General features: G+C 35.7%; 1 protein-coding gene across 6 annotated transcripts in view; it reads right to left on the bottom strand.

Moving 5' to 3' along the window:
• The window catches only part of BABAM2 (BRISC and BRCA1 A complex member 2), a 182,231-nt gene that overhangs the window by 85,595 nt on the left and 73,484 nt on the right, over positions 1-23,152 (bottom strand). For all 6 annotated transcript variants that reach the window (XM_064509548.1, XM_064509545.1, XM_064509546.1 and 3 more), the window contains one exon: positions 1,787-1,896. In XM_064509548.1, the coding sequence (XP_064365618.1) occupies positions 1,787-1,896 (110 nt within the window). The remainder of the gene's footprint in view (positions 1-1,786; positions 1,897-23,152) is intronic.

The raw sequence follows: 23,152 nt of genomic DNA, 5'->3' as shown, positions 1-23,152 counted from the left end.
CACATTTAAAATCAGACATACTTTAGGGTACTGAAAGAAAACCTGCTATTTTTAGGAAAACAAAATATGTTTTTGTATTGACACTACTTGGTCTCAAGGTGCTAATATCTTTCTAAAGACACTGTTGGAAAGGGGAAAATAAGCAATGCATTTGTTAGCATATGGGCCACCTAGACATATCTGGGTGGCCTGAAATACAATTAAGAGTTAACATGTGACTAGAACTGAAAATACAATCGAAATTAGTGACAGCCCATTCCTTTCTACTAGCAGCTGAGCAGAAGAATTCTTTGCAACATGGAAGGATAATTACATGTTTGACTACAATTATTCTCTTCAATGATGTTAACACAAATTAGGGAATTGATAAAAAAATATGAAAATGCAAAAGCTGCTCTATGTATTATTTGCATGGGTGTGTGTGCATTTTCTTAAATAAAATATCTGGGAAGCCTTATGCCTTTAGTTAAATCAAATCTTGATCTTTTTTTCTTAAATTGCATCTATCGACTTATCCAGACCAAAGCCCTTTTGACTAAAATATCAAGCTACCACGTCCTTTTACTCACACTAGGCATTATTACTGAGATATTATAAAACTGTGGTAGTCAGTACTTTTCTGTCTTTTCTTCTCTACCCAAGTGTTTTCACCAGTTCAAAGGAAAGTCATTGCGGTATTGACCAGAAAAACAAAGCATCACTGAAATCAATGTTAGCTTAATTTGACTGCTGGATACTTGAAAACTCTAATGTACTTACTTTTTTGCAATAATATAGCTAAAGAAACAAATGCTAAGCAACAAAAAATAAGATGATAATTGCTTTGCTCTTTTTAAAAATCAAATAAAATTTTTACAGCTCAACACCCACCACAATTTCCTTAATGCATATTCCAGAATTGTATTTGGGCAAGTAGTTCACCCTCTCTCACATCAAAACAAAAAAAATCTCAATATTCCTCATTAAGAGTGCTACGAACACTAGAAGCTCCCTTCAAGGTATTAAACAAGGAAAGCTCCATTGTCAGGTGCAGTGCAAAATGTGGCCTTGCACTATAGCAACTTCCAACTTACCCTAAGAAAAAGTCACTTCAAAGCTTGAAGCCACTGTGATAACATATTGAAGCAGACATAAGACTGAAATACTGAAGGGGAGGAGCAGCACTGGGACATTCTTAATTCCAGAAATGGAAGAAGAGAAATCTAATGAAAGTAGACAGATTTCTCATCTGGACCCTTCCATTTTAGGAGTAAAAATTAGCTTATTAGCAAATCTGTTTACTAACTGTATGGTCCAAAGATGTTAAAACAAAATATTGAGATACAATCCTAGAAGAACTAACTTATCAAAGCTGCAAGTTCCAAAAACAGTTAATAAAGCCATTCGGCTTCTGCAACAATTTTTTATTGAAAAATATCACTTATCTATACATATATATAATTTGCCCTCCCCAAAATGAAAAAAAAAAAAGTAGTAGATATTCCCCCACTTAAAGCATTTACAAAAATAAATATTCCTCTGGGCGCTGAGGAAGCCTTCAGAATATGTTGCTACAGGAAAACACAGGATGTTTTTCATAGATTAGTATGCAAAAGAATATTATATGTACCCAGTGACTTTTCTTCATTCGTAAGTGATCAGGTCATACACCCACACCATTATTATGATTGAAAGCAATATGACATTATCACTCATCCATCACAATATTTCTTACAAAAATGAGAAAAAAATAAAAAGCTCAGAGAAGAAATGAAAAGAACACTCCAGTAAAAACTGTGTCACTTACTGTTCAATACGTGGGGAGAGATACAGCTTAGGAAAAACCTGAGTAGCTTCCGCATCCTCAAAACTAACTGAAAGAAGTGCAACATCTTCTCCAGGATCTTCATTCACATCCTGTACATAAAAATACATATAATTACATATAAAGTGACAGATAACAAACTGAATACTTTTAAGCTTACAGATAACTAATTATAGTCAAATAGCCATTCAAGAGACACTTAAGGGGGGGATCTAGAGTGTGACCATTTAAAAACAGGTTGCAAATATATCCCTTCTTACTTTATTAGTACGCAGAAGACATTCTGAACTGCTCAATTTCCTTTAAAGTATCAAAATAAAATTACTGCATTAGCAAGAGCACACTCATACATACATATCTTTGCTTCCACTGGCTGAAATACACATTTCAGTAAAGATACAGGTGTCATTACTAAGAATTTTAGTTTTAACATAACAACTGATGAAAACACCAACGAACTTTTTTGTTATAACATCACTGAATTACAAACTCAGATTTTATATTTGTTATTTTTCAAAGTAGTGTATGGCCCAAACTTTGTTGTACTTGATTCCTAATTCTATTAGGAATAGAGAAGTGTTTTGCAGTCAAAAGTTTTTATCTGGAAGCCATTGTTCCTGAGTTTCCTGCAAATTAAACCCCTGCATTATTTTCATAAAAGACTGCATAATCTAAGAACTACCGTAAAAAAAAAATCCACATTAAATACCATGACAGACAACCTTAGTGCACTCACAATTTAGGCCTTGTTTGTATGACAACCACCAGCTATAATTTTGGGATCAGGTAGGACAAATTGTTTCTGGTTATGACCTGACATCTCTCCGACTCATAAATCATATATAGCACAAACAACTGAACTTCTGCTACACGCAACCCCATTCGAGCCTTTGACCTGTAGTTAGAAAGTGATGAGTTAGCAGTACAGTGACTTTTATTTACAACAAGTAATATGGTGCCACTTGCAGCTCACAAACAGAAGCCCTTCAACATATCTGTGCACATAGTAACTTGCCAAGATGCATTTGTTTTTATCCATTTTGGAAAAATATGCAAGGAAATAGATAACCCAGCAGACATGTATCATAGCAGGATCAACATGGTGCAGCATGCCCTGATATGGTCTGTCACACGCACAGCTGTGAGGAAGGAACATGCAAACCACTTAAACATTGTTAGGAGATCCTGCTCAAGCCGAAAAGAAAAAAAAAAGAAAAAAAAGTGACTGTTGAATGGTTTCAGGAAGAGGATCTCATGCCACTCAAAGCTCTGGCAGGACTGAAACAGTTGATGTCCACAGAGACTGGCTGCATATTAGCTATTACGTGCAAAGCACAACATGCTTTTCTGAAAAGCTTAATTATAAGCTGCAGGGAAGAATGGGCCTTAGAAAGGCCTGATTGTCTTACGTGAAAAATAAGAGAGAACTGACAATGTTTTCTTAAATTCTGCCTTCATGTGCAGCTCTGTTCTGATGGCTGAAATAAAAGTGTACGCCTAGAAATGCCTATGAAATGGTCATGGACACACTTAGACTGGAAATTAGCATATGGTTTTAAACGTTCAAGCACTTAAGTTATGGGACAACACTCCATATGACTAGTGAGGACAAAAACTAATGGCTTTCCTGACGAGGAATGATTAGTTTATGGATAGGATTATATGACATGGTTGCCTGTAATAGCAGGGGACAGGACCTCATGACCCACAATGTTACTTTTAATATTATGTTTCCCAGTGATCCTATGATCTACAAGAACCATCACAGCTTACAAAGCCATTTTCAAACATGCAAATGCACATCTGAAGAGTGCAATCTTCATAACCTTCTCCCATTTCATGTGTTTTCCTGGTTAATAAAAATTTATAAATAAGGAACAGCTTTTGCTCCTGAAGCTGAGTATGGTAATAACAGCCTTTTCCCCATTAATTTGCTAATTGTCAATCAAATGAAAAAAAGTATTAAAACATCAAGAAATAATGCTAATTATTAAAGAGATTTTAATAGGCATTCCTCAAGTGATGACAAATATAGATAACACATTCATGGTTTATGTGTACAGTTCTTACAAGACCATATTTTTTTGCTCGTAAATGCTTTTCAAATAACTTCTTCTTATGGAAAATAACATACATGCTATTTACAAGCTGCATGGCACAGCCAAATGTTTTTAATCTTACGTTTAGTATTAATGCCGATGATGACGCACAGCTTTTGTACACACACAGTTTGACATCGTGGTATATAACCAGTTTCTAGAATACCACCCAAATGTTTACTGATCAAAAAGATTTCCGAATGCAAAAACATGTGAAAGAGACAGGTTGGGGAACACTACTACAGCAGCCATAATCCCATACACTATTATAGACTGTATTCCTGCACTCATTAATGGCTACTTTAATATGGAGACTCACACTGGAAAAAAAAAATCTGAGCTATATAAATAATCATGACATCTTTGCATGTTAACCTTTAATAAACTGGCGTCTGCAATACAAACAATAACGTGGGACATGTAACATTTTTCATTTACGAAAATAACACACAATAATAGTGCAACTACTGTTGCCAGCACAGCACTGCATTACAAGCAGTTCATATAGCTTCCGTTCAATGAAAGTTTGAGTAAAGAAACTGGCATTCTTCTATAACCACTAGTTTTCAAATGGGTATGCAATTTTGTCTCATGTACCTAAGAAACAAAAATTGAAGTGTAAAAAAAAAAAATCCGATAGGTTTTTAAAAAGAAATGTATTGCAGTATTATGAATATGAATACTATGAAGCTGGTCAATCTGATTGCTCAGTTGGCCACAGATATACAGAGATTTATGATGAAGTCCCTTTATATTTGACACCATACTATTTATTTCTTTCAGAATGCACTTTATTACTTTTATTTATGCAAGAACCTGCTTAGTAGGACTCCATTCAACCCTAGTATGTCTGTTACAACTGCCATTTACAAAAGTGAACTGAAAACACAGGACTTCAAGTGTGGAAAGCCTTTTAAATTAATAGACCTTTTTGATGTTGTCTGTGCCAGTCACAATTTAACTCCTTCAGTGATATCTCTCTCAGTCATCCCTAAAAGCATGTTAATGACTAGGCAAGATGATGCATCTTTGTACTACTAAGCAATGACATTTCCTGAGAATAGAGGTTGATATCCTTCCTTCGCCCCAAGAATCCAAGGGCAAAGCTAGTTTTTATGTTCCTTACCAAATTCTAACCAGACAGTGTCTACCTGTTTCCACTTTCAGCATGTATATTCTTCCTCAAAGAACAGGCCAGATTTAAACAAATAAAAAAAGCAAAATCACCTCTATTTTAACTTTTTATTTTTCAGTTAGCTTCAGAAGAAAGAGTTGCACCCAGTTGCTTCTTCAGTATTATTCTCTTTCACAAAAAAAAGCTTTTGAACTCAAATCACGATACATTTTTAATATTTAAGTAGTTATGTTCCTTTTCATAATTTTTATTTAACACACAGCACTCAATGTTACAGGATTTTGTTAAAACAAATAATTTTAAATTTTAGAAGAAAAATAGATGTGGTACAAATTTAGAATGGCTATTTCATGTGAAGATTAGTATCCAAGGCTGGAGTTGCCAAGTTAAAGCACCATTTTATACCCAGAGAACTTTTTCCACACAAGGCTTTACAGAAGGTATTACTAGTACTGAACTTCAGCAGAATGGAGAATACGTCCTGGGCCACAGCAATTTTGAGGTTCAAAAATTGAATGTTTGTAAAAATATTTGAAATTATTAGTTAACCATGTGATAATGAATACCTATTACGTTTTCCGTAACAGCCTCATGATTGCTATTAAAAGAAACCCTAGCACATTACAATAAAAAAGATCCAAATCAGAGTTTTCAGGGTGTCTTTCTGCCATCTCGTTATCGTATACTTATTTTTAAAAATCTTCTTTCATGACATAAAAAGTCAAACAAAAAAAGGATACTCCATTTAACACAGAAAATAAATAGTGGTCTGCCACAAAAACTGCAAAGTTTTTTCTCTGTTTACAGAATACTTTGCACGGTATAGACTGATCTTTAACTAAGACCTCCAAACTGCTGTGGAACTGCAAAAGAATACATAAAAAAGCAATGTGGTAACAAACGCAGAAAAAGAAACTAAAAAAGATTTTCAATCCGTAGGTTTTTTTTATTGCAAAGACCTTTTAATAACAGCTTACAACAATAAATAACAATTCCACAAAGAAAAGTGTAATTTTTTAGCTTTTGAATACATTATAAAAAACTCATTTACCCTTTATCTATCCAGCCAGTGCAGATGAAAGGGTCAATAAATATCTATTTTACAAACTCAAAAAGAAAGGCCATGTGAAAATACAAATATAGCACAGAACAGATGAAAAGCTAGTTTTAAAACATTAAGAAAATGTTTTTTTTCCCTCAGAAGCTCAAGAAAGACATCAGGTATTACAAGGCTTAAAGGTAAAACTTAAAAATCTTACTTCTAGTTGTATACCTTAGCACTGTTTAAACAACCATTTTTGTTAGCTTTCATTCATATTAAACTAAATTTACATTCAAAAGCACACTTCAATGCTTACTGCTGCTCCCTTTGCAAAATACTTCATGTTTTCATAAAGTTTCTATGGGTTGTGTATGAGAATTATCAAAAACACTTTAAGTACACCATCTAAAAGGCATTGTTTTCTCGTATCCTACCTACTGTAATTGAAAACTGGGAATTTACTGGAACTGACAATTTATTATGAGTCAGATGGTTGATAGCCAGTCCAACCAAAACATCTGCTCTGCACAGTCACAACTGCTATAACCCATTTCCTCTTGTGTCTGGAGTCTAACCAAGTTGTACACTAGAGTTCCTTTTCCTTAAAGATGCAGATTCTGGAAAATCAGTTATCACCTTTTGTTAGTTATGGAAAAAAAAATCATCTTGCAACCTTTGATTAGTGTATGCTTTCAAGAACAGATATTTCTATACGTGGCACTAGGTTTGCTTCTCTGCACTAAACAGCAACACATACGAAGTTTTAAGAGACTGCATGCTGTATTTGTAGTAACTTGCCTAGTGGGGAGGATAGCCTATTCCTGATGGGAGAGGGCACCTGCGGCCAGTTAGGACCTGCTTTCAACTGAGAAAGAAAGTGGAAGGTTTGAGAGTAGAGGGCCTGAGACTGGGGAAAAAAGTTGCAAGGGGGTGATGTATAAGTAGAGGACCTGGGGTTAAGAGTCCAGTTAAGCGGGATTAAATGTGAGTCAAGAATGAGAGGAAAAGAAATTTAGAGTTTGATAGAAACGCCAGGAAAGCATGCGCAAGAAGAAGGTATTGGTGTGCCTTGGGAAGGACAGCAGTTTCTGGCTGGGGACATGGTGAAAAATGAGGCAAGGGAGCAAGACTTCTGGTAGAACTATTAATTTGTGCTGTAAGCACAAACAGCAAATGATTTGGGAGTAATGGTGAGGTAAGGAAAAGCACATAAACTGGTCAACCTACTAAATATTCCTTTGGCTACAGAGAGGCCACAAAGAGAACTGATGTCACACTTAGCTGGACAGAAGCCTCTTGGAGCAGATTAGCTACCAAAAAACCCAACTCTGCGTTCAGGGCAAATCTACTTTAGGAGGCTCCTAACCCCACCTGATCATTCCAACCTTTTCCTGGAGGTTTTTGACCTCTCACCTCTGACAAATGCTGAATAATTGTCTTTGTGGTATGATTCTAATTGAGTGAATGGAAACCTTCAGCAGATGAGGAAGGGATGGGATTCCTTAATATAACATAACCAAAGGCTAAATGCCATTTCCAACTTGAGTGATGTAAGAGAAGTTGAGGAGAAGATGGAATAAAAAGGCAGAAGAGCACAGAGGAGTGAGGAGGTGTTGATGCCAACATCCACCATCAACCTATGACAAGCAGAAGTCTTTAACAGACACTTACTTGATGGTGGTATTTCTCGGCCTTACCAAGTTACGTAACTGGACAGAAGTTGAGTGTGAAATTTGTATTTCAGGAGCCTTTCTGGAGAAAAAAAATCTCCAGAGGGAAAATGCATGATAATAAAAAGCAATCAAAAAGCAATTTATGTTAGGGTTAAACTTAACACATGTAATTTTGATATACACTTGTATTGGAACTATATGTATTGACTAATCAGAAACAAGTAACAGAATTTCTGATTTTGAAACTGAAATCTGAATTGCATCCTAGCAGGATATACAACACTATTTACTTTATTAGTACCAATGGGCTACTTGCATAACAATGGCTAGCACAGTTGTCCTTTTCCCTTCAAATGACAGTGTGCAATAACGCAAAAAACAACTACTAAATGAAGCGCAAGCAACTCTTACCCCTATTGCATAGTAGTTTCACTAGGCAAATTTGAAACAAGTAGTCACATGTTCTCCAGCTCCCCCTTTTATGCACACACATAAAGGGGGAGTATATATATGTATACACACACATGCAGAGACATGTATACATATATATGTGATGTTTCTTAAAAAAAGAAAAGATTGTACTAGGGGAAATTAGACTAAGGAATGTGAAGTGGCAAACGAGCCTGAGAAATATGCTTCACTCTAGGGACAATGTGCAATTATTCCAGGAAATTCTTTCTTCTGTCTTCCAGGAAATCCACCAGGTCTGATCAAGGAGTGCAGATTCTTTAAATAGAACCTTTTATGAAAACAAAGGCAGTTACCTTGCATGCACTGCCCAAAGTATTGAAATGTTCCAAAAACAGTCCTTCTCCCAAGGTAATACAGTAAAACATCTGCCTAACTCAGTCTGGGCAAAGACATACCAAAGAACATGTTTAAGCCCTGAGTAATTCCTGTTTTAAAAGTTATATGAAAATGGCAGTCTGGGAACAATTTTGCAGAATCTAAATAGCGTATCTGGTAGACAATATACTGAGTTTTCTTCATTAAAACAAAAATAAATAAGTAACTATCTACTGAGCATTAAATAACTATCAGCAAGAGCTCCAAGGATACCATTTGGCATCAATAACTGAACATGAAAATAAACACAACTTTCTTAAAGTGTGAGCCACACTCCCATTATTTTTATTCTTTTAGTATTTTACATATCAATCTACTGTGCTACCCCAAGACAAGAAGCTGAGGTGTGTGGTGCCTACATGACTTTCTTTTACTATGTTCATGGCAATTTATCACTACTTTCACAGTAAGAGTCAGGTAGAGAACTCTGTTAGGAAAAAGAAAATAAAATAAAAGCTAAATACAAAGGACAACATTCTTCTCCATGAAAATATACGCTATAATTCACAACTTTCAAGATTAATGTCATACAAGTGGATAAAAGTTGGCAGCTTGATAAGTTGTGGTGACACTTTCACCACAACTTTAGTGCTTGCTTAGGTCAGAAAAACACAATCTCGATATGAAACAGATTCCTTTAAAGGTCAAAAACATGATTTGGTAAGTTTGGGGTCTCAAATTTGGAATAAATACCTGAAGTGTGGCACTGTTTTTCTAAAACTAGTATTAGGGTAATGTGTAAATACAATTGATTTCAAGTGAGCTAAAATATTTCTATACATTAATTTTATACACAAGAGATACAAAGTACACCTGCAAGGGAGGATCATTCCATCTTTTTTTTTTTTTTTTTTTTAAAGTCACAGAACAACTGTGTTTATTAAATACATTTTAATGACACAGCAGTAGGGATATTTTATGTTTAAAAGAGTGGCATGTGAGATGCTTGTTATCTTAAATTTCAGTTCTCTAAATGTAACTTATGTACAAGCACATCAGATAAAGTGCTCTACCTGCCCTAATATTAGGCATCATATTCAGATAAAATTAGAATAAATCATAACATTTACATAGTTTAGAATTCCTCTGTAATGAATTACACATAATAAAAAAACCTCTTTTTTTCTGCACATTCATGAAAAAGTGCTGTTGTTTCCTAGGATCTCAAGTTATCCAGCTCTGAGGAGGGGTGCTTAACTTTCTCCCCCCATACACACTTCTGCATAATTTATAGGTATATAACCATAAGCATTATTAAAACACTATGGTTTTACTATTTAGAAAAGAAAGTTTAGCATGAAAGATCCCCTATTACTCTGAGGAACTTCTGTAGTCAGGAAAGAGATTCTAACACCATCATATCTTTCCTAAGACTTCAGGCAAGGCAGTCGCATGTCTCAGCCATCAACAGCTATTAATTGGCTGCATAAAATGTTCAGAGACTCCAAAACTCAGTTTTTATAGAAGTCACTCTGGGTCTAGCACGTCTGTGCTTTTAACAGAGAGCAGCATCTGTGGACTCAGACCAAGCTACGTTAGCATGTCTTGACAAACAACTTTTCTCTTTAAAGCAAGAGCACCATAAAAACAGTTCTCAAAAATCAGGATGATGTTCGTTGTACCAACAAACATTCCAGCAGTCATTTCACCAACATCAGTGACGCTTCTGGCAGAATAAAGGACAGCACAACATGAGCAACAGTATGAGAATTTGTCTGAAAGTACAACACTCAAAATTTAAATGTTTCTTTATAAGAACACATCTTGGATAAATGACACTTCATAACCTGGTTGTAAACAATGATTGACTTTTTCTACAAAAACGTTATGTATAACTTAAACATATTCTAAGTGCCTTAAAAAGCCAAATTTGGTTAGAAAGTTACAGGTGACCAGCAAGCGATGGATAAAAATGTAGCTGAATCTTTACTTCCACTACTATCACCAGCATCCCAAATCAGGAATCATTTGGGGAGAGTAACGCAGAAGAGCAGAGAAGGAGGAGGCAGCATTATTTTGTTCATTTAGGCTTTAAGTGTATTAGTGAAAGCCATGCTGTTTTTGGACAAACGCTAAATTCAGTCATAAGTATATACATATGTGTATGTGTATTTATATTGTGTATAGGTCCTCATTGTTTGGAGGACCAATTTTCATCACTGTTTTATATGTTCTCTGTTTAAGGTTTTAATCAGAAATGATCCATAATGAAGATTCAGGATTTAGGGATGTAATTAATTCTACTGCTGTCAGGATTCAGGTGCTGTTGCTACATGCCAAGGAATTCCTTTGCTAACAACAGTCATGACTGTATCAAAGACGACATTTCTTTCACACCTATCTCTGTATTGCTACCTACTTTTATCGCTTGGAATACTCCAAACTGTATGAGGAACCACAAATGCAGATCATTACCCACCTTTAGAGGACACTCATGTTCAAAGACTAAGGAATACAAAAAGTTATATATGTATTTAGGTTGAATTACTTGAAACACAACATAAAAAGAAAGTACATTTAAAATACTTACAGATGTAAAAACATACTTTCAAGGCTCTTCAAAACAAGCAAATAGAAATAAAAAACACAGAAAACTACATATTTAGGTGACCTGTGTCGGGTCACCTCCACATGATTTATTTCTTTAAAAGTCTCTCAAAGCTATCAACCTACTTCCTCAATAGCTAGTTATGATCCATTTTTTTTAAATACAAAAGCTCTGTGTTCTTAAGTTTCCTTTCACAGGAAAAGATTAAGATTTGGGGATGTGCAACTTGAAAATCAAATCCCTCATTGGGATTTCACTTAGATTTGAATCTCTGAAGCCCATCACTTTAGATGGCTGGTCCATAATTTATTCAGAAGGCAATACTGATATTCTTCCCCCAAATTATTAATTTCTCATCTCTTTGGAAATACTAATGTCCTTGCAGAGGCCAAGGAGCAGTCATCTCATGTCATAATGGAAAATAAGACCTGCTTATAAATGCCTAAGTACTTAACTCAAGTACGAAGAGATCATTAATCCAGTTTGAAATAATGTAATTTTCCTGCCATACCAAAATCCAAATCTCCAAGTATAGCTTTTCTGTGCATGGATATTTTTATCTTACATATGTAAACTAACAAGAATATAAATATATTAATGGATTAGTATACAGAGCTTAAAACTGAGAGCAGATTCAGGGGTAACTACTTTGAGGGAAGATTGTAATGAATTTGTGGAAGTAATGATCTTAGGTACACAGCCGAGTCTTTGAAGAACACCAGGACACTAATGAGAATATTTTTAGTAAAGTTCATGAAATGGCTCACCCATACAATTAATAAATCTTACAAGAAAAAAAAAGAGTAAAAGTTAAAATGTAGTGAAAGATAAACATCTATGATAGTTATTTCTGTAACCATGTTGTGGTTAATGGTCAGCATATATTTCTTTTAAATCAATCCAACTTCTCAGTAAAATCTTTTTTTGCCCTCTTCACATACTCTTCTTGTAGGTTCCTGGTTCAGTGAATATCACTCTGCAGAATCAGAAATACTATAGATTACATGGGTCACAACAAGAATTCCAGTGTAATGCTGTATTCTGAGATATATCTTCAGTGAACCACATAGTAACAAGAAGATTTCACAGATGAAAACGTGAATAATCAAAGTGTAAGATGAAAGCAAGCAAAGTTACACTTGTTCAATGCTCTTTCTCCATTGCAGCTTAGTATTGCTGACCTGCTTTAAAAATATGAAACATTTTCTTTTACAGGAAAGTGCAAATATTAACAGCATTAACTGTTAGGAGTTGTTTTGTCAGTTGCAGTTTACTGAGAATAATGAAAAAGTTTCTTATCAAAGTCCACAGCACTTTCGATCCACAAGCGCTTTATTATGCATTAATATTTCAAATGTATAATATTCATAGTTCTTTTCAAGAGAATCTTATTATTCCTTTGTCCTAATATTTCACCTATGTCTAAGGGATCTAAAAAGAAGAGGTGGGTGCCCGCTTTCCGCTTTGTACAAAAAATGTGCAAATTGGAACACCGTGTCCCCTTGAGCCCAACATACAAACTCTCATCACTGCAGCAAACAAAGTGCATGGTGTAATCATGTGCACAAATGTTCATGCACAGAGATGACATTAAGAATATCTTATAAGAACCAGTTTCTATTAAAAAAAAAAAAGTGTTCTTATTCTTCCAGTAAGAAGAAAAAAGTAGCTTTCTTCTTGCATTTGTGTGAAGGTGGATCCTGCTATAGGTGATAAGCAAGACGCTGGAATGAGAGATGTAAGCTCTCTTAGTCAAGAATGATTACAACATTGCTCTTTCAAAGTCTGCATCTGTGCTGGTATGCAAATCAGATGCGCAATGTCAGAAAAAGTTCACAGAGTTACTCTCTGTTTTACAGAGAACAGAAAGGTCACTTTCTAGTCTATATTCACAGGTTTTATATATTGGTACCCTTGTAGACAGATCGTAAAGGATCACACAAGCTCACACAGAGTGAGCCTTTACATTCAATGGGAGATGGATGGCAACCAACTGGCAAACATATGAAGGTACACTGTAGTGCTGACTTAGATATCCCCTACAGTTGAAATGATCTGACCTTTTTAACAGCTGGCTATAGCCAGAAGAAACTGTGAAGCTGAGGGTGTGGGGTAGGAAGTGGGAACACTTTGAATGGTTCAGAATCCGTAGGTATAAAAAAAGGCTCCAAAAACATCCTGTACACACTGATCTGTCTCCTTTGATGCAGAGTACACAACCAGGAAGAAAACTGGTTTAACTGATGGGTGTGGACAGAATTTTTATAACCTGGGGATGAACTTGCAGTTAGATTATGACATTCCCTTTTCCTCTGAAACATCATGTAAGGGACATGAGGCATTAAGTGCTAAGCATACTCTCACTTTCCCAGCTGAAAGGGTAGGAGGCAAGAAAAAAAAACCCTTCAGATTAAGCTAAAGCAAAAAAGTGAATTCTTGCTACAATAGGATATTCACACAATTCTTCATAGACAGGTGATACACACATATAGTACATATAGACAAGAATCATAGTTCAGGGTCTTAAATGAGTCTACCACTGCAAAAGCAATGTCTCTTCAAAAGGCAGAGTCTGAATGGAACAACTGCACCATACATGAACAATACCTAATTTCAACACAGCACTCATGGCAGTGCCCATACCATTGACTTCATGTCCCAACTAGAGGTATTGGGGGCCATTTGTAACACCATTCTGATCACTCTTTGACTCATGGAACAATCCTCCCTACTCTGGTGCACATTTCTTCATGAGAAAGGAAGCTCCTCTGAGTACAAGACATACTTTGCAAGCAAGCAGTCTGACAGTTAGAAATGCAGAGAAAGAACAAGGCAGGGGAAAAATGCTATGGCCCTGAAGAAATCCTACTTCTTCCAGTCTATTTACTTGGATCCATTTGTGTTTTCCATAGACTGGGGATACTCTTAGGGATCAAAGATTAGGACAAAGTGATGTGTTCAAGGGAACAATGGTGTTGGGATAGAAGGAAGTCATGGCTTTCAATGGGACTGTGTTGTCTTAACTGAAAAGAACAGTTCTCCAGGGGACTGTGCAACTGATTATTTGAGGGCACTTCTAGAGGCTTTCCTGCCTCACTTCAGTCTCCACGCCCACAATCACCTAGAAGGAGAGGCTCTGATGATCGTGTAAGTCATCAACAGCAAGTTCAGGGACTAGTGACAATGGTGGCACTTTAGTTAGGGCAGAGGTTGCTCCCATCTCCCTGTTGCTCTTTGACTTCCATTTGAGTGGCCAGGATGATACTCCTGGAAGGCAAATGAGACCTCTGGAAGATGCATGATAAGACAGTAACTCTTCTACTGAAGAATGCTGCTCAGGTTAAGGCTGACTCATCTGTTGCTGTCTATCTTGCTCAGAACAGTGCCTAAAACATACAGTGTCCACTTCAAATGTAGTCCCAATGACTTAAAGTGGTGGTTGTTAGAATAATACATCATATATTTCCAGAGAAAAGATTGACCCCTGCATTGTGATAGTTACTTGATTACTGACTTAACTTCTATTCAATAGTCCAATAGTTTTCCTTTTCTTCTTTGAAATAGTGAATTAAAAAACTTAAAGACTAATAAATTCTCTGCAGAAATATCCAGAAATCATGAAAGCTGGACGTTCAAGAGCGGGATGATTTCATTGGCTTCCATCCTGCTGTCATTAACAGTGTTTCAAAAGAACTTAGTCCTTAGTTTGGGAGGTATAAGTACATCTACAATGGGACCCACAATGCTACTTTGTCTCAAATATTAGGGCTTAAAAAAGAGGTTAGTTAAAATGCATATTCGGAAAATACTAAAATAAAGTTGCATAAGAAAACCATAATAGCTCCCACGAAAAAAATGAGAAGCCAATCCTGTTAAGATATCACATTAAAAAACAGATTAAAAAACTGTGATGTTAAGTAACAATATTTAAACTCTTATGTACATTAGCACATTGAGAGTTAAAACCAAACCTTTCCTACTAAGAAGCTACTTACAGAATAGTCCTGTATTTATCCATGACAAAATTGCAGTGCAGAGCTTTAAGAACCAAGGGAGACGTGAGATTTAGGTAACATGCCTTCTTAGAATTCACTAAAACTGCCAAATTCAGATCAATTTTTCTAATTAAGCTTTTCACCATCAGCAACTTGCTTTTTTGCATGCCTGTTTAAAAATGCTTCTAAAGTCTTGGTATCTTAAGTGCAAAATTCATTTTTTTTTAAACTTTGCAGTGTTTACCTAGAAATATGGTGTTTTTCTTCTTATTTCTGAGATCAAAATATCATGCTTAGAGGCCTATCCTATCTTGCTGTTTTGTGAATATTAAGAGTAGTTGAAATTTTGGCCCACTGTTTTCACTTTGCATGCTGCAACTCCTTGGCAGTACAAGAGACAATCATGTGCTATATATAGTAGTACATACATGTTCCTCCTCCCTCCTCCCCCCAACCTGCTCACTGCCGCCCAATCAATGAATTTGTGCTTTCTTGGAAATAGAAAAAATTACTGGGAAAAGAGAAGGGATGATGAAAATATCTGAAGCTAGACACCATATCACTAGCCTATAAAAAAAAAGTTTGAGAAATATTACTTTTAGCCATAAAACATAGTTCAAGTTTTAGTCATGAGATAAAACTGTCTAAAAGCCCACCCAAATTAAGGCTGAACACATTAAACAGTATCGCTAATTATTGGCAGCGCATTCTTACCGTTAAAGATCTAACGGAAGAACTTGACTTTCTGAAGATTCATTGTTGAAATAACATATGATCAAACAGTATCACGCAGGGGATACCAGAAACAATTCTAACATAAAGTCTGATTTTTCAGAAGTATTAGTGAATTTGAAGGCTTACTAGCTAAAACTGTATAACTAGTAATAGAAATAAGCTATTTCAAAACAAAAATTTTAAGTGCTATCCATGGAGCATGTGAGTATTATTTGTGTCATCACAAAAAAGGAACTGCTAGGCACTGATGCTTTAAAACAGTATCGTCTACTACCTTACTTCTCCTTTGCAGCTATGCAGACCACTGGCTTTCCTTTGTATTATCTTCACAGATATATCTTCACAGACCAAACAGCCATGGGATTAAACTATAGCAATCCTGCTAACAAGGCAACAGCCATACATGTCTGTGCATGCAGTTCATCAACAATGCAATAAGTCTTCTTTATGTGACAGTTATAATAGACTTGACTTCTCTGGATAAATCTGTCTCCATTTTCATTGAATAATTACGAAAATTATAAAAATGCTCAATTTCATGATTTGATTCAAAATGTGTTCAAAAGTTCAGGGTTACTCATCTAGGCTCCTAAATTGAGCAAATTTCACTGTGATCCTAGCATCATTGAAAACAGCAAACCCAGTAAGATATATCACAATCTGCAACTAAAAATATAATCTTAACTAGGACTGGGTTAATTTTATAATCTAAATACAGCTCCATAGACTGGAAATGGACCCTGTCTTTTAGTTCTCCTAGGTACTTCCTTGAAAGGTGTAGTTTGCTACAGTAAAATCTACAGTACTTTCTCTAGACTATTTTCAAAACAATTCAAGAAATAATAACTCTGACTGCAACCTCTGGTAAAGTGGTCCATAGCTGAATAGATTGAAAAGATTATATTTCAAGAGGAGATATGGCAATTTATTAATCTTCACTTCCCTTTGCACAATTTGATTATGATGATAAAATCTTTAGATATACCCATGGCATATGCAGATATTCATACACATATGCAGGTTCTTTAAGAAGCTAAGCTTTAGTTACTAGATAATCAACTGCAGTAATCAAGTAAAACAGAAGAAAAGATCTTTCTATCCTCTCCTTGTTTTGTTGCTTCATTCAGGATCCATACCACAATCTTTCCACGTAAAATGATGAGTTTTCAGCCCAGTTACACATGCTATAAACAAGAATTTCCCATTAACTTTGAAACTCATACTTTTTTCTCTCCATACAGCATACTTAACTGACTGGTCCACAATAGAAGCCATTTTTCCCTCTAGTTATATTTGGCATCAAAGCAATGTCCAGAAAGCTCTATCTAGGTCAAACCTTCAGTTCTCTTGATAGGTCCCTAAACTCTAGGGTAGTATTAAATAGAAATTGTTAAATATTTTTGGAAATAACCACTGTGGCACTCTGTGCTTTTTAGCCCCTACACTTTCCATGAGCCAATAAATATCAAAACTATTAGACTCTTCCAGTTTTCCTACAATTCTACTTTTGAAACTGCTTTTACTAATGGCAATATTTGTACTGAAGTAAATGGAATTTTTAATTTTCCTTCTCCTCCTTGAAAAAATTATGCAATTTCCTTTTATCATCCTCTACATTCAATTCATCATTATTCTAAATTAACTCAAGGACTGACTTAACAGTTTTTTATTTCCATGGTGTATCTGATCTCTTTCTTGCATCAGAAGTTTCAGCTGCTTGAGCCCCTTCAGCCTGAAACACAAGCTGATGTCTTAAATGCATCTGTGTTGGTTTTAACTCAGAACAGCACTTACTCGGCACAAGTGTGTCTTAAGGCTACCCTGTGTCCAAATAGATGTTCTTATGGCAGTGATTGCTTGTTTGTTTTTAATAAAGCAGATATCCTCTTCCATTGGGACTAGTCAGTATCTACTGATTTGTATCTATTTTCCTCCCCCCAAAACTTTTATTTCATTCATTCTGAGAGCAGTTTAAAAACCTCTGCATTAATCAAGGATACTCTGTTCCCACATTAAGAAATATTCTCTGCAGGTATTTTCATATCTATGAACTTGGCTTCCAAGATGCTTTACATGAAAACTTTAATCTTCACAAGATTACTATAATTATTAGTTGCACTATAATAACTGGTTTTGTGGCAACCACATGTTTGATGCTCTATTGTTAAAAGAGGAGCAGTCCCTTTTATAAGCCTTTACTATCTAAAAGGCAGATGTATAAAGATACCTGGAAAGTTCAGAGACAAAATTAAACATCCCAATTTTTTTTTAATGTTTGTTTGCTTTGACTCATTTCTCGTAGCTCTCACAACAAGCTATCTTAGAACAAGAAAAGGAACTAAACAAAGGGCATTCTTTACCAGAGCCAGTTTTACTCTGGAACATACTGATTTCTCTGGTACTGTAACACCCTCAAATTTTTACTGTTCTGCACATACTGCAAGTTTCATCTCTTATCTCAGAGACATTTGAGGAGGACTGCTTTAGGTTTTCAGCAATAGAGGAGAGAATGAAGATTCTCAGGAGAGAATGAAGATTTGGAGCTCAGATGACACCGACTGTAAGGCAGCAACAATAACAGATTCAAACAGGTCAATGCAATAACAAGATTGTTGCGATTTTTAGACCTTTTATCATAAAGCTACAAGTAGAAGGACTAAAAATGAAAGGAGGAGAAATTTAAGTTGAGGACACGAAAAAAGTGTTATATCAGCAAGGTTTGGCATATGGAAATGAACCAACAAGCAACTGAAAAAAATATTAGATGTAGATCATCATTCTTGGTAGAAGGAAAGAACTTACGGAAGCCTATAAAGTATTCCAAATATACATGAGTAAAGTTGTGAAATGGCTTTAAGAAACTGTTTAATCACATTCTCAAGTCTTAGGAACAACATCATGACTAACAGGCTTCAGTAGCAGGTATGTTCTGTAATCAGAATTTAGTGTTTAAAGCCTAGATTAAATAGTAAATTTTCACTTAAAGATTGGATACACTGGTTCAATCCACTAGGCCGCAGGAGAATGAGTATCTCCATTCCTTAAACACTGTCGTAAGTGACATATGTAAAACCAAAACATCCCATTTGTTAGATGACAAGAAATAGCTGACTGTGTAATAATCAATTCTTTCTCTGGTAACTAATTATTTCTGACATATTGTTAATAAACACATGTGACACCACTGTTGGTGAGTGCATACTTGATTCAGTCAAGCAAGTCATTCCTATCAACAGCATCTATTGAGACAACATGCCTTTGGGTCTCCCTGACATCATACTGCATGGGGCCACATCCATGACCTATCACCACGCACAAAAAATTAAAGAATAGGTTGGTAAATAAATAGTGGACTATACATACAGACAGACAATTCACCTCTAAGAATCACTGTACACATAAAAGGTCCAGTATAGATAATTTATACACAATAACAGTTGATTTAGGATGAACAGACAGATCTACTTATTGAGCATAACACAGCTCTGTCAAAGCTTGTACCTTCTGTGGAAGGCTGGACAATGGGATAGTGTCATGTGAAGAGATGACCAGATTAAGAAGTCTTTGAGAAAGGCCCCAAGAATACAGCAAGCTCTTGATGGATGACCAGTTATTCTGTTAGGATAAGCTTTAAATCAGTCAGTTGATTAAATCCAAAGGTGGAGATTCTCTGTTCTAAGACAGCTTCACATCTGACCTTTTCTTAATAAGCCACAAACTGCCTAGGAGATTTTTCAGCATTGCTTAATTCCATTATGATAATATGCTCAACACATACATACATCTAAGGGTGTTTTTTGTTGCCTTTTTTTTTTATAATCTTGCACACAAATTGGTCTATAGCAACAGAACAAAAAGTCTGGTTTTCTTCATGTGTGTCCTTTATCCTATATCCTATCCTAAATCAGCTAACTAAAAAAATCCTACCTTTCTCTAATGTTCTTTATGACACACTTCCACTGGACAAGCGAATTTCTGATTTTCTCTTTTTCTTGACTGTGTCCAAGACATATGCATGCTGACCTGGCAGCACCTGTTAGCCAAAGTATATATAACAACTGATTTTTGTTTGCAGTTATTTCAGTGGAGGTGCTATTTTAGGTATCTCTTCCCATAAGAACTTCATTTTCTAAGACCGTATCTCTTTCAGATTTGGTTGGCCAATGGATTAAAAATTATTTGGGAAAAGGAGAGATCATAACAGATGCACTTGGACAATATAATCACTTATGTCCTGTATTCTTAGGAAACCACACTAAAACTAAAAGAACAATCTGGTTTATCTGAAATTCTGAAATATGGTAAAATCTTGACATGAAAATTTATGAAGATTTCTTTTGTGGAAATGCATTCGATGAATCTGTCATCAGTACTCCATTCCTTCTAGATGCTGTTATTTTTAATAGAAAAGCCACTCTTGAGAAGGAAAAATGAATGCCTATATATCATTGTACAGGCAGATAGATGGCTGAGATGACTATGAAGGGCATTTGCAGCAACTCCACAATAAGCTGTACTTCAGTTCCAGTAAGTCTAGAAAGCAGGCATTCAAGAAGTGAAATGACTGTCATTTCTATAGCTGCTCAGAAAAAACCATCCATTCAGCTTCTGAAATACAGTGACAACAGTTTAAGACAAAATGCTGTCTTGAGTTATAGGAAGATTCAAAACAGAATTAAAAGCAAGACTGAAATGTAAGAGCTCAAAGTCTGCAAACACTGCAGCAGTCATGGGGAAAAAGAATTTACGTTACTCTTTGATTTTAATTACCTTTGGAAATAGAAAAAACGGAGAACCTTTAGGGGAAGCAAAAACAATAAAAAGATATACAGAATAAGCATAGACATTTCTGATCTTCATCTTTGGCTATAAGGTACTCCTTGAACAAAGCTGGTGAGGTCTTCCATTATTGTTTGTTGAGAAAAACTAAGATGATGCTATTTTACACTACTTTTTATAGTTTACTTGTGTCTGTGAACAAACAGCTGCTTAGAACACTCACTATCAGATTGCAGCAAAGGTGCTACACTTAAATTAATTTCACAGAGTGAAAAACTCTGCCTTTTATTTGTTTTGGTTCAAATAAAATACTCCCATGCAAAGTCCCTTAACCTGAATAATAATACCCTTTAATTATGGGAAACACTTAGGTTTCACTATGTTTATGTGAAGAGACCTTTCTTCAACTTCCCATACTTCATGACATTGGTGGACTACCTGAGGACAACACAGAAAAACATGTTTCTTTTGAAGATCAATGACACTGTATCAGACTAAACTTGAGAGGGGCCAATAATAGGCAATATTTTGTTCTGGATCTTCATACTACAAAAGTTCATTTCTAGGTATAGTCCATGAATTTCACAGGAAAGATGAAGTGATCACATTCTTGTTCTGTATTTTCATGAAAAAACAACATGGAAAATGGATAATGGCAGGAGAGTGAATGGGACCACAACCTGCTTTTGTGACACAGGAGATACGTGACGTAATGCAGTGGCTACTGAGAAAGGTTCCTACAAATATTCTTTGGCATATTCTGCGAGGCTCCCAGTGAACTTCAACTAAATGACGGTTTATTCCTAGAGAAATACGAATGTTCCCAGTAACCTAAACACTGTTCTTTAACCTTACATAGTAAATTTATTACTACTGCAAAGTCTAATGGGAGATCTTTATTGTTGGCTGTAATTCTTTAGGGAACCTAAGGAATGGAATCAAAAACCTGAGCTTTCAATAGGTGCTGGTACCAACCAAGTTGCTGTATCTAGAACAACGTTAAGCTATGTTGTAGTTACCTGGTGTCTGTCTGCTAGACTGGACAACTAATCTTTTTATAAGCCTTAGGCAGTTTGTAAATAAATCTTTGCATTACTTCCTATTTAAAGAAATCAGATTTAACTAAAGAAACATAGCATGTTACAATCTTCATCTGCAGGATTAAGATGTAACATCATTCTGACAAAAAAGTTTAGTAGGTATTTGCTGACCTTGGCAAAATCTTTTGCTGGTGAATGTTAAAGTACTGGGCAAGTATAAAACACTTTCATTTCACTGAAGTTATTGATAATGATACTTCATATATTTTGAAGCGCTGAAAAACTTTTGACTGCCAAACAACATCAACATTCATTTAGCATTTTTTTTAACCAAGCCACTTAAAACATCTTTCATATTCCAGCACCTGGAAACCTAATGATTATGTGATCTGAGGCTACCCAGCTATGATACTGAGAAACTTAAGTTACCCTCATTAATTGAGAAAAAACATTCAAAAAAATGGCAGAAATTTCTGGCAGCGCTACCAAGGACAAGGTAGGCATGAGTAAGACTGATCTGATTTGGGACCTACAGCACTGTTCTGTGTTGAAAAAGACTGCACTTCATTTTAGCTCTGAGTCTGCAACAGGAAGATAAAACTGTTCTCGTATAATGTAGAGCTTCTCGGGGCATACAGAAATTCCAAGGATACTGCAAAAATATTGCAGAGGTGAACAAGGTGGCAAGAATTCTCCCCTCCAATACCACTTCTGAAAGCCAAGAAGCCTTATTGATTGTGTTTTCCACTCAAACACATAAAGTAAACAAAACACATTTCATATAAAAAGGTCTTGCTCCCTTTGACATAGTGAGGACTTGGTAGCTTTTAGTCCTATTCAGAGCAGGTAAGGAAGATGAAAGCCACTGACTTCAGAGGAGCAAGAAATACTGTGGCACTAATCAATCAGACCTCTGGTGCTAAGATTTGAATTCTGTGCTGAAAAAGCTAGTGCTGGAATGGAAGTTGGCTAGTGCAGAAGTAATCACGATACATTTTGCAGTCTTGCCAGAGCTGATTCTGGAGCTATCAGAAATCTAGATGCTGGTAACTGGCAACTCAGCACAGACAATACCGATGTGCTTGTGCATTGGGTAGCTCACATCATAATAAAATTTCATAATTAGGTTTCTTTGGAGGAGTTTGGGATCACTGATACAGTAGTTAAAGAACTGCAGTCATTCCTAAATTCAGATTTTATTTGATCAGCATGACACCAAAGCAGTTTGAGTTGCCATTTATATCTGAAGGCTTGCTTGCCAAAGAAGGCATAAAGAAAAAGATACTTAAGTCTCACCACTGAAAGTCTACTTAATTTTAATGTTATGTGAATTTGATGCAAGCCATTTCTAATGTGGATAGATTATAGTATCATTTCCCCTACTTTCTGCTTCTTTCTGACATACTAGATTGACTTTAAATAAACTTTTAAATAAGAGGCACAAAGGCATTTGCAG

Source organism: Dromaius novaehollandiae, chromosome 3, assembly GCF_036370855.1.
Source record: "Dromaius novaehollandiae isolate bDroNov1 chromosome 3, bDroNov1.hap1, whole genome shotgun sequence".
NCBI lineage: Eukaryota > Metazoa > Chordata > Aves > Casuariiformes > Dromaiidae > Dromaius > Dromaius novaehollandiae.
Note: the sequence above shows the minus strand (reverse complement) of the source record. Positions and strands in the feature narration are given on the sequence as shown.